Source organism: Coregonus lavaretus (assembly GCF_964263955.1).
Source record: "Coregonus lavaretus genome assembly, contig: HAP1_SCAFFOLD_1092, whole genome shotgun sequence".
Classification (NCBI taxonomy): domain Eukaryota; kingdom Metazoa; phylum Chordata; class Actinopteri; order Salmoniformes; family Salmonidae; genus Coregonus; species Coregonus lavaretus.
In genome coordinates this window covers 125,060-137,887 of record NW_028165714.1, presented here as the reverse complement: position 1 = coordinate 137,887, position 12,828 = coordinate 125,060, and the positions used below count along the sequence as shown (strand labels likewise).

General features: G+C 40.6%; 1 protein-coding gene across 1 annotated transcript in view; it reads right to left on the bottom strand.

The window, feature by feature from the left end:
- The window catches only part of LOC311115561 (uncharacterized protein), a gene marked incomplete at its 3' end in the record, with an annotated part of 52,495 nt that overhangs the window by 22,261 nt on the left and 17,406 nt on the right, over nucleotides 1–12,828 (bottom strand). The window contains exons 6-9 of the mRNA XM_084190712.1: nucleotides 10,583–10,678; nucleotides 8,017–8,106; nucleotides 3,324–3,419; nucleotides 696–785 (exon numbers count right to left, since the gene is read on the bottom strand). Coding sequence (XP_084046838.1) covers nucleotides 696–785; nucleotides 3,324–3,419; nucleotides 8,017–8,106; nucleotides 10,583–10,678 — 372 coding nt within the window. The remainder of the gene's footprint in view (nucleotides 1–695; nucleotides 786–3,323; nucleotides 3,420–8,016; nucleotides 8,107–10,582; nucleotides 10,679–12,828) is intronic.

Here is a 12,828-nt window from a genome sequence, read left to right as displayed (position 1 = left end):
AAGCATCCTGAGACCATTCATGTGTGGGGTTGCTTCTCAGCCAAGGGAGTGGGCTCACTCACAATTTTGAATAAAGAACACAGCCATGAATAAAGAATGGTACCAACACATCCTCCGAGAGCAACTTCTGACCTGGGAGTTTTTTCAGTCTTAAAACAGGTTTTAACACGATTCCTAGGACCTTTTCTGAGATGCTTTGTGGATAAGGCCCTGGACAGATAGACTCACAGGATCCCACCTCTTTAAATTAGGGGAATTCCACCACTTTTTAAAGGGACAATCTGCAGTTGAAACAACAAGAAAGCGGTCACCCCGGTTTTTGGGCAAACAATTTAGGGATGGGGTTGGAGAACTGTGACTACTTTCAAATTCATGGATGGGGCTATGAATGCCAGGACTGGCCATTTATGAGATCAAAAATGAAAGTTTTAACCATGTTATGAGGCTATACGGTGTTTGTTTAAAAACCTTGGAGTAAAACAAGCTTCTATGTTGGGATCTGATGGGGTACGACAGTTGAACTAAGATCATGAGGCATTTATAAGTTACATTCTTCAAAAGTCAATGGCTATAGATCATTCATTTAAAAGTAAAATAATGTATATATCAATCACAGATTGCCTCTTTAACCTCACATTCATTACCTCCAGCACCATACCGGTGTCTACATGTGAAAGCTTCTGGTCTTCACTTACCTGGCATCTCTTCCAAACGTAATGGGCCTGTCCATGGACCAATCACTCTTCATGGACAGACACGGTGACAACATCCTCTCCTGTTTAACACTGTGGAAAGGAGGATTTGAATATAGATGTAGAAAGACACAGAATTATACATGTATATCTGAATCAATAACTGAAGTATATTTCTCAGTCAGTCTTATGGAAAACGTACAGTATAATCAAAATGATAATACTGTACACTAACAGTCTTTTCTTTTAGATTATATTATATTTCTGCACAACTTACTAAACTCAATCAAGAATTCATTTTAACAGAACCTGAGATTTCCATTTGTAAATATGGATCCATGGAGTGGTCACTGTACGTACCTGAGATCTATATTTCTTTATGTGATAGGTACAGTGCCTTTCGGAAAGTATTCAGATCCCTTGACTTTTTCCACATTTTGTTACGTTACAGCCTTATTCTAAAATTGATTAAACTATTTTTTCCCTCAATCTACACACAATACCCCTTAATGACAAAGCAAAAACAGGTTTAGACATTTTTGCTAATTTATCAAAAATTAAAAAAACAGAAATATCACATTTACATAAGTATTCAGACCCTTTACTAAGTACTTTGTTGAAGCACCTTTGGCAGCGATTACAGCCTCAAGTCTTCTTGGGTATAACGGTACAAGCTTGGCACACCTATATTTGGGGAGTTTCTCCCATTCTTCTCTGCAGATCCTCTCAAGCTCTGCCAGGTTGGATGGGGAGCGTCGCTGCACAGCTATTTTAAGGTCTCTCCACAGATGTTAGATCGGGTTCAAGTCAGGGCTCTGGCTGGGCCACTCAAGGACATTCAGAGACTTGTCCCGAACCCACTCCTGCATTGTCTTGGCTGTGTGCTTAGGGTCATTGGCCTGTTGGAAGGTGAACCTTCGCCCCAGTCTGAGGTCCTGAGCACTCTGGAGCAGGTTTTCATCAAGGATCTCTCTGTACTTTGCTCTGTTCATCTTTCCCTTGATCCTGACGAGTCTCCCAGTCCCTGCCGCTGAAAAACATCCCCAAAGCATGATGCTGCCACCACCATGCTTCACCGTAGGGATGGTGCCAGGTTTCCTCCAGACGTAACGCTTGGCATTCAGGCCAAAGAGTTCAAACTTGGTTTCATCAGACCAGAGAATCTTGTTTCTCATGGTCTGAAAGTCTTTAGGTGCCTTTTGGCAAACTCCAAGCGGGCTGTCATTTGCCTTTTACTGAGGAGTGGCTTCCGTCTGGCCACTCTACCATAAAGGCCTGAGTGGTGGAGTGCTGCAGAGATGGTTGTCCTTCTGGAAGGTTCTCACATCTCCACAGAGGAACTCTGGAGCTCTGTCAGAGTGACCATCGGGTTCTTGGTCACCTCCCTGACCAAGCCCCTTCTCCCCTGATTGCTCAGTTTGGCCTGGCAGCCAGCTCTATAATAATAATAATATTATGCCATTTAGAAGACGCTTTTATCCAAAGCGACTTACAGTCATGTGTGCATACATTTTTACGTAGGAAGAGTCTTGTTGGTTCCGAACCATTTAAGAATGATGGAGGCCACTGTGTTCTTGGGGACCTTCACTGCTGCAGATCTGTGCCTCGACACAATCCTGTCTTGGAGCTCTACTCCAATCAAGTTGTAGAAACATCTCAAGGATGATCAATGGAAACAGGACGCACCTGAGCTCAATTTCTGTAAGGTTCTTTATTTATTTTCTTAGTCAACCTTGTGTTCTTGAACGTAGCCCTGTTTCTTTGTGTTCTTGAACGTAGCCCTGATTCTTTGTGTTCTTGAACGTAGCCCTGTTTCTTTGTGTTCTTGAACGTAGCCCTGTTTCTTTGTGTTCTTGAACGTAGCCCTGTTTCTTTGTGTTCTTGAACGTAGCCCTGTTTCTTTGTGTTCTTGAACGTAGCCCTGTTTCTTTGTGTTCTTGAACGTAGCCCTGTTTCTTTGTGTTCTTGAACGTAGCCCTGTTTCTTTGTGTTCTTGAACGTAGCCCTGTTTCTTTGTGTTCTTGAACGTAGCCCTGTTTCTTTGTGTTCTTGAACGTAGCCCTGTCGTTCATTTTTATTCATTGATTTCACCTGTGTTAGTTACTCACCTGGTCTCATTAGCTCCTTATTTAGTTCAGTTCATTCTGTTTGTGCCTTGTGAGGTATTGTTCATTTTGACTCTACTAAGCCTTTTCCTAGCTCGTTTGTGAGAACCAGTTTTAGCCTTCAGTCCTAGTTTTTGATTCTCCTGCCTGTTTGCCTACCTGTGTATGACCATTGCCTGCCTGTGACCACGATTCCTGCCTTCTGTGAAGGCGAAATAAACACCTGCCGCGCTCTGCGCGTGAATCTACACCTTTTTCTCCCTGAGTATTCATTACAATTTCGGGTCTCATAGCCAAGGGTCTGAATACTTATGTAAATAAGGTATCTGTATTTTATTTGTAATAAATATGCAAAAAATTCTAAAAACCTGTTTTCGCTTTGTCATTATGGGGTATTGTGTGTAGATTGCTGAGATGTTTTTTTTTTTTAATCCATTTTAGAATGAGGCTGTAATGTGGAAAAAGTCAAGGGGTGTGAATACTTTCCGAAGGCGCTGTATATCCATGGAGTGGTCACTGTACGTACCTGAGATCTCCATTTGTAAATGTGATAGGTCGATCCATGGAGTGGTCACTTCTCAAGAAGAGTTGGCTTGGAGTAGGAGATAGTGCTCCCAAAGGCCTTTCAGACACAGAGAATAGTGTTCAGGTAAATATTAGAATCATTCTAGTCAATAACTTTACACAGTATACCCAGTAGGACATATATTAGGTCTGTAGACCAACTGAATAACAGTTAGTGAGATGATAGGTCTGTCGACCAACTGAATAACAGTTAGTGAGATGATAGGTCTGTAGACCAACTCTATAACAGTTAGTGAGATGATAGGTCTGTAGACCAACTGAATAACAGTTAGAGATGATAGGTCTGTCGACCAACTAAATAACAGTTAGTGAGATGATAGGTCTGTGGACCAACTAAATAACAGTTAGTGAGATGATAGGTCTGTAGACCAACTGAATAACAGTTAGTGAGATGATAGGTCTGTAGACCAACTGAATAACAGTTAGTGAGATAATAGGGCTGTGGACCAACTAAATAACAGTGAGATGATAGGTCTGTAGACCAACTAAATAACAGTTAGTGAGATGATAGGTCTGTAGACCAACTAAATAACAGTTAGTGAGATGATAGGTCTGTGGACCAACTAAATAACAGTTAGTGAGATGATAGGTCTGTGGACCAACTAAATAACAGTTAGTGAGATGATAGGTCTGTAGACCAACTAAATAACAGTTTGTGAGATGATAGGTCTGTGGACCAACTAAATAACAGTTAGTGAGATGATAGGTCTGTGGACCAACTAAATAACAGTTAGTGAGATGATAGGTCTGTGGACCAACTAAATAACAGTTAGTGAGATGATAGGTCTGTAGACCAACTAAATAACAGTGAGATGATAGGTCTGTGGACGAACTAAATAACAGTTAGTGAGATGATAGGTCTGTAGACCAACTAAATAACAGTGAGATAATAATAATAATATGCCATTTAGCAGACGCTTTTAGCCAAAGCGACTTATAGTCATGCGTGCATACATTTTTTTTTTTGTGTATGGGTGGTCCCGGGGATCGAACCCACTACCTTGGCGTTACAAGCGCCGTGCTCTACCAGCTGAGCTACAGAGGACCACAGATGATAGGTCTGTAGACCAACTAAATAACAGTTAGTGAGATGATGAAACAATGTGGCTAAATCATCACAGTTTCAAGGTATTCTAACCTTTAATTGCATAAAATGAGCTCTTCAAAACTGAATTCAATGACAATAGGTGACCAGGCGTTGGAGAGATTTTTGCAACTTCTGCACAAAACCGATTCGAGGATCAGGAGAGGTCTTCAGCTCCTGATCTTTTTCTACAGTGTTGATTTAGCATATGGCCTCATTAGCCTATTCCAGTACATATCACTAGTAACATAGGACTATTACAGTTCATATTACTAGTAATATAGGACTATTACAGAACATATCACTAGTAATACAGGACTATTACAGTCCATATCACTAGTAATACAGGACTATTACAGTCCATATCACTAGTAATATAGGACTATTACAGTCCATATTACTAGTAATATAGGACTATTACAGTACATATCACTAGTAATATAGGACTATTACAGTCCATATCACTAGTAATATAGGACTATTACAGTCCATATCCCTAGTAATATAAGCCTGTTACAGTCCATATCACTAGTAATATAGGACTATTACAGTCCATATCACTAGTAATATAGGACTATTACAGTCCATATCACTAGTAATATAGGACTATTACAGTCCATATCACTAGTAATATAGGACTATTACAGTCATATCACTGGTAATATAGGACTATTACAGTCCATATCATGAGTAATATAGGACTATTACAGTACATATCACAAGTAATATAGGACTATTACAGTACATATCACTAGTGATACAGGACTATTACAGTACATATCACTAGTAATACAGGACTAGTACAGTCCATATCACTAGTAATATAGGACTATTACAGTCCATATCACTAGTAATATAGGACTATTACAGTCCATATCACTAGTAATATAGGACTATTACAGTGCATATCACTAGTAATATAGGACTACTACAGTCCATATATCTAGTAATATAGAACTATTACAGTCCATATCACTAGTAATATAGGACTATTACAGTCCATATCACTAGTAATACAGGACTATTACAGTCCATATCACTAGTAATATAGGACTATTACAGTACATATCACTAGTAATATTAGTCTCCCGAGTGGCGCAGTGGATTCGAACCAGAGATCCTGGTTCGAATCCAGGCTCTGTCGTAGCCGGCCGCGACCGGGAGACCCATGGGGCGGCGCACAATTGGCCCAGCGTCGTCCAGGGTAGGGGAGGGTCTGTAGACCAGTTTATTAGTTTTTATGATGGCAATTTGCATATACTCCAGAATGTTATGAAGAGTGATCATATGAATTGCACAATTAATTGCAAAGTCCCTCTTTGCCATGAAAATTAACTTAATCCCCCCCAAAAAATTCCACTGCATTTCAGCCCTGCCACAAAAGGACCAGGTGACATCATGTCAGTGATTCTCTCGTTAACACAGGTGAAAGTGTTGACGAGGACAAGGCTGGAGATCACTCTGTCATGCTGATTGAGTTAGAATAACAGACTGGAAGCTTTAAAAGGAGGGTGGTGCTTGAAATCATTGTTCTTCCTCTGTTAACCATGGTTACCTGCAAGGAAACACGTGCCGTCATCATTGCTTTGCACAAAAAGGGCTTCACAGGCAAGGATATTGCTGCTAGTAAGATTGCACCTAAATCAACCATTTATCGGATCATCAAGAACTTCAAGGAGAGAGGTTCAATTGTTGTGAAGAAGGCTTCAGGGCGCCCAAGAAAGTCCAGCAAGCGCCAGGACTGTCTCCTAAAGTTGATCCAGCTGCGGGATCGGGGCACCACCAGTGCAGAGCTTGCTCAGGAATGGCAGCAGGCAGGTGTGAGTGCATCTGCACGCACAGTGAGGCGAAGACTTTTGGAGGATGGCCTGGTGTCAAGAAGGGCAGCGAGGAAGCCACTTCTCTCCAGGAAAAACATCAGGGACAGACTGATATTCTGCAAAAGGTACAGGGATTGGACTACTGAGGACTTGGGTAAAGTCATTTTCTCTGATGAATCCCCTTTCCGATTGTTTGGGGCATCCGGAAAAAAGCTTGTCTGGAGAAGACAAGGTGTGCGTTACCATCAGTCCTGTGTCATGCCAACAGTAAAGCATCCTGAGACCATTCATGTGTGGGGTTGCTTCTCAGCCAAGGGAGTGGGCTCACTCACAATTTTGCCTAAGAACACAGCCATGAATAAAGAATGGTACCAACACATCCTCCGAGAGCAACTTCTCCCAACCATCCAAGAACAGTTTGTTGACGAACAATGCCTTTTCCAGCATGATGGAGCACCTTGCCATAAGGCAAAAGTGATAACTAAGTGGCTCGGGGAACAAAACATTGACATTTTGGGTCCATGGCCAGGAAACGCCCCAGACCTTAATCCCATTGAGAACTTGTGGTCAATCCTCAAGAGGCGGGTGGACAAACAAAAACCCACAAATTCGGACAAACTCCAAGCATTGATTATGCAAGAATGGGCTGCCATCAGTCAGGATGTGGCCCAGAAGTTAATTGACAGAATGCCAGGGAGGATTGCAGAGGTCTTGAAAAAGAAGGTTCAACACTGCAAATATTGACTCTTTGCATAAACATAATGTAAATTGTCAATAAAAGCCTTTGACACTTATGGAATGCTTGTAATTATACTTCAGTATACCATAGTAACATCTGACAAAAATATCTAAAAACACTGAAGCAGCAAACTTTGTGAAGACCAATACTTGTGTCAATCTCAAAACTTTTGACCACGACTGTAGTCACATTCACTGTGGTGGTCTGAAGCGTGCTGTAGAATTCACAGCTGGTGATGCCTCATCGTGATTGGTTATTCCCCATCATTTGCAACAATGTCAATGAGCGTCATCACTATCTTTCCTTTACGGTACCTTAATCTGTCGTGATTACCAGCTGAGATAAAATGTTATGAGTTGATTTTACTCCTGGCTCAGAGTTAGTCTGAGCAGTGTCTCAACATCACCCTAAAACCTACTCTGACCTGGGAGTTTTTTGTTGTTGTCTTAAAACAGGTTTTAACCCGATTCCTAGGACCTTTTCTGAGATGCTTTGTGGATACGGCCCTGGACAGATAGACTCACTGGATCTCACCTCTTTAAATTAGGGGAATTCCACCACTTTTTAAAGGGACAATCTGCAGTTGAAACAACAAGAAAGCGGTCACCCCGGTTTTTGGGCAAACAATTTAGGGATGGAGTTGGAGAACTGTGACTACTTTCAAATTCATGGATGGGGCTATGAATGCCAGGACTGGCCATTTATGAGATCAAAAATGAAAGTTTTAACCATGTTATGAGGCTATACGGTGTTTGTTTAAAAACCTTGGAGTAAAACAAGCTTCTATTTTGGGATCTGATGGGGTACGACAGTTGAACTTAGATCATGAGGCATTTATAAGTTACATTCTTCAAGAGTCAATGGCTATAGATCATTAATTTAAAAGTAAAATAATGTATATATCAATCACAGATTGCCTCTTTAACCTCACATTCATTACCTCCAGCACCATACCGGTGTCTACATATGAAAGGTTCTGTTCTTCACTTACCTGGCATATCTTCCAAACGTAATGGGCCTGTCCATGGACCAATCACTCTTCATGGACAGACACGGTGACCACATCCTCTCCCGTTTACCACTGTGGAAAGGAGGATTTGAATATAGATGTAGAAAGACACAGAATTATACATGTATATCTGAATCAATAACTGAAGTATATTTCTCAGTCAGTCAGTTATAGAAAACGTACAGTATAACCAAAATGATAATACTGTACACTAACAGTCTTTTCTTTTAGATTAGATTATATTTCTGCACAACTTACTAAACTCAATCAAGAATTCATTTTAACAGAACCTGAGATTTCCATTTGTAAATATGGATCCATGGAGTGGTCACTGTACGTACCTGAGATCTATATTTCTTTATGTGATAGGTACAGTGCCTTTCGGAAAGTATTCAGATCCCTTGACTTTTTCCACATTTTGTTACGTTACAGCCTTATTCTAAAATGTATGAAACTAATTTTTCCTTCAATCTACACACAATACCCCATAATGACAAAGCAAAAACAGGTTTAGAAATTTTTGCTAATTTATTTAAAAAAATAAAAAAACAGAAATATCACATTTACATAAGTATTCAGACCCTTTACTCAGTACTTTGTTGAAGCAGCTTTGGCAGCGATTACAGCCTCAAGTCTTCTTGGGTATAACGGTACAAGCTTGGCACACCTATATTTGGGGAGTTTCTCCCATTCTTCTCTGCAGATCCTCTCAAGCTCTGTCAGGTTGGATGGGGAGCGTCGCTGCACAGCTATTTTCAGGTCTCTCTAGAGATGTTAGATCGGGTTCAAGTCAGGGCTCTGGCTGGGCCACTCAAGGACATTCAGAGACTTGTCCCGAAGCCACTCCTGCATTGTCTTGGCTGTGTGCTTAGGGTCGTTGGCCTGTTGGAAGGTGAACCTTCGCCCCAGTCTGAGGTCCTGAGCAGGTTTTCATCAAGGATCTCTCTGTACTTTGCTCCGTTCATCTTTCCCTCGATCCTGACGAGTCTCCCAGTCCCTGCCTCTGAAAAACATCCCCACAGCATGATGCTGCCACCACCTTGCTTCACCGTAGGGATGGTGGCAGGTTTCCTCCAGACGTAACGCTTGGCATTCAGGCCAAAGTGTTCAATCTTGGTTTCATCAGACCAGAGAATATTGTTTCTCATGGTCTGAAATTCTTTAGGTGCCTTTTGGCAAACTCCAAGCGGCCTGTCATGTGCCTTTTACTGAGGAGTGGCTTCTGTCTGGCCACTACCATAAAGGCCTGATTGTTGGAGTGCTGCAGAGATGGTTATCCTTCTGGAAGGTTCTCCCATCTCCACAGATAAACTCTGGAGCTCTGTCAGAGTGACCATCGGGTTCTTGGTCACCTCCCTGACCAAGCCCCTTCTCCCCTGATTGCTCAGTTTGGCCTGGCAGCCAGCTCTATAATAATAATAATATTATGCCATTTAGAAGACGCTTTTATCCAAAGCGACTTACAGTCATGTGTGCATACATTTTTACGTAGGAAGAGTCTTGTTGGTTCCGAACCATTTAAGAATGATGGAGGCCACTGTGTTCTTGGGGACCTTCACTGCTGCAGATCTGTGCCTCGACACAATCCTGTCTTGGAGCTCTACTCCAATCAAGTTGTAGAAACATCTCAAGGATGATCAATGGAAACAGGACGCACCTGAGCACAATTTCTGTAAGGTTCTTTATTTATTTTCTTAGTCAACCTTGTGTTCTTGAACGTAGCCCTGTTTCTTTGTGTTCTTGAACGTAGCCCTGATTCTTTGTGTTCTTGAACGTAGCCCTGTTTCTTTGTGTTCTTGAACGTAGCCCTGTTTCTTTGTGTTCTTGAACGTAGCCCTGTTTCTTTGTGTTCTTGAACGTAGCCCTGTTTCTTTGTGTTCTTGAACGTAGCCCTGTTTCTTTGTGTTCTTGAACGTAGCCCTGTCGTTCATTTTTGTTCATTGATTTCACCTGTGTTAGTTACTCACCTGGTCTCATTAGCTCCTTATTTAGTTCAGTTCATTCTGTTTGTGCCTTGTGAGGTATTGTTCGTTTTGACTCTACTAAGCCTTTTCCTAGCTCGTTTGTGAGAACCAGTTTTAGCCTTCAGTCCTAGTTTTTGATTCTCCTGCCTGTTTGCCTACCTGTGTATGACCATTGCCTGCCTGTGACCACGATTCCTGCCTTCTGTGAAGGCGAAATAAACACCTGCCGCGCTCTGCGCGTGAATCTACACCTTTTTCTCCCTGAGTATTCATTACAATTTCGGGTCTCATAGCCAAGGGTCTGAATACTTATGTAAATAAGGTATCTGTATTTTATTTGTAATAAATATGCAAAAAATTCTAAAAACCTGTTTTCGCTTTGTCATTATGGGGTATTGTGTGTAGATTGCTGAGATGTTTTTTTTTTTATATCCATTTTAGAATGAGGCTGTAATGTGGAAAAAGTCAAGGGGTGTGAATACTTTCCGAAGGCGCTGTATATCCATGGAGTGGTCACTGTACGTACCTGAGATCTCCATTTGTAAATGTGATAGGTCGATCCATGGAGTGGTCACTGTACGTACCTGAGATCTCCATTTGTAAATGTGATAGGTCGATCCATGGAGTGGTCACTTCTCAAGGAGAGTTGGCTTGGAGTAGGAGATACTGCTCCCAAAGGCCTTTCAGACACAGAGAATAGTGTTCAGGTAAATATTAGAATCATTCTAGTCAATAACTTTACACAGTATACCCAGTAGGACATATATTAGGTCTGTAGACAAACTGAATAACAGTTAGTGAGATGATAGGTCTGTGGACCAACTAAATAACAGTTAGTGAGATGATAGGTCTGTAGACCAACTGTATAACAGTTAGTGAGATGATAGGTCTGTAGACCAACTGAATAACAGTTAGAGATGATAGGTCTGTCGACCAACTAAATAACAGTTAGTGAGATGATAGGTCTGTAGACCAACTAAATAACAGTTAGAGATGATAGGTCTGTGGACCAACTAAATAACAGTTAGTGAGATGATAGGCCTGTAGACCAACTGAATAACAGTTAGTGAGATGATAGGTCTGTAGACCAACTGAATAACAGTTAGTGAGATAATAGGGCTGTGGACCAACTAAATAACAGTGAGATGATAGGTCTGTAGACCAACTAAATAACAGTTAGTGAGATGATAGGTCTGTAGACCAACTAAATAACAGTTAGTGAGATGATAGGTCTGTGGACCAACTAAATAACAGTTAGTGAGATGATAGGTCTGTGGACCAACTAAATAACAGTTAGTGAGATGATAGGTCTGTAGACCAACTAAATAACAGTGAGATGATAGGTCTGTGGACCAACTAAATAACAGTTAGTGAGATGATAGGTCTGTAGACCAACTAAATAACAGTTAGTGAGATGATAGGTCTGTAGATCAACTAAATAACAGTTAGTGAGATGATAGGTCTGTAGACCAACTAAATAACAGTGAGATGATATGTCTGTGGACCAACTAAATAACAGTGAGATGATATGTCTGTGGACCAACTAAATAACAGTGAGATGATATGTCTGTGGACCAACTAAATAACAGTGAGATGATAGGTCTGTAGACCAACTAAATAACAGTTAGTGAGATGATGAAACAATGTGGCTAAATCATCACAGTTTCAAGGTATTCTAACCTTTAATTGCATAAAATGAGCTCTTCAAAACTGAATTCAATGACAATAGGTGACCATGCGTTGGAGAGATTTTTGCAACTTCTACACAAAACCGATTCGAGGATCAGGAGAGGTCTTCAGCTCCTGATCTTTTTCTACAGTGTTGATTTAGCATATGGCCTCATTAGCCTATTCCAGTACATATCACTAGTAACATAGGACTATTACAGTTCATATTACTAGTAATATAGGACTATTACAGAACATATCACTAGTAATACAGGACTATTACAGTCCATATCACTAGTAATATAGGACTATTACAGTCCATATCACTAGTAATATAGGACTATTACAGTCCATATTACTAGTAATATAGGACTATTACAGTACATATCACTAGTAATATAGGACTATTACAGTCCATATCACTAGTAATATAGGACTATTACAGTCCATATCCCTAGTAATATAGGACTATTACAGTCCATATCACTAGTAATATAGGACTATTACAGTCCATATCCCTAGTAATATAAGCCTGTTACAGTCCATATCACTAGTAATATAGGACTATTACAGTCCATATCACTAGTAATATAGGACTATTACAGTCCATATCACTAGTAATATAGGACTATTACAGTCCATATCACTAGTGATATAGGACTATTATAGTCATATCACTGGTAATATAGGACTATTACAGTCCATATCATGAGTAATATAGGACTATTACAGTACATATCACAAGTAATATAGGACTATTACAGTACATATCACTAGTGATACAGGACTATTACAGTACATATCACTAGTAATATAGGACTATTACAGTCCATATCGCTAGTAATATAGGACTATTACAGTCCATATCACTAGTAATATAGGACTACTACAGTCCATATATCTAGTAATATAGAACTATTACAGTCCATATCACTAGTAATATAGGACTATTACAGTCCATATCACTAGTAATACAGGACTATTACAGTCCATATCACTAGTAATATAGGACTATTACAGTACATATCACTAGTAATATTAGTCTCCCGAGTGGCGCAGTGGATTCGAACCAGAGATCCTGGTTCGAATCCAGGCTCTGTCGTAGCCGGTCGCGACCGGGAGACCCATGGGGCGGCGCACAATTGGCCCAGCGTCGTCCAGG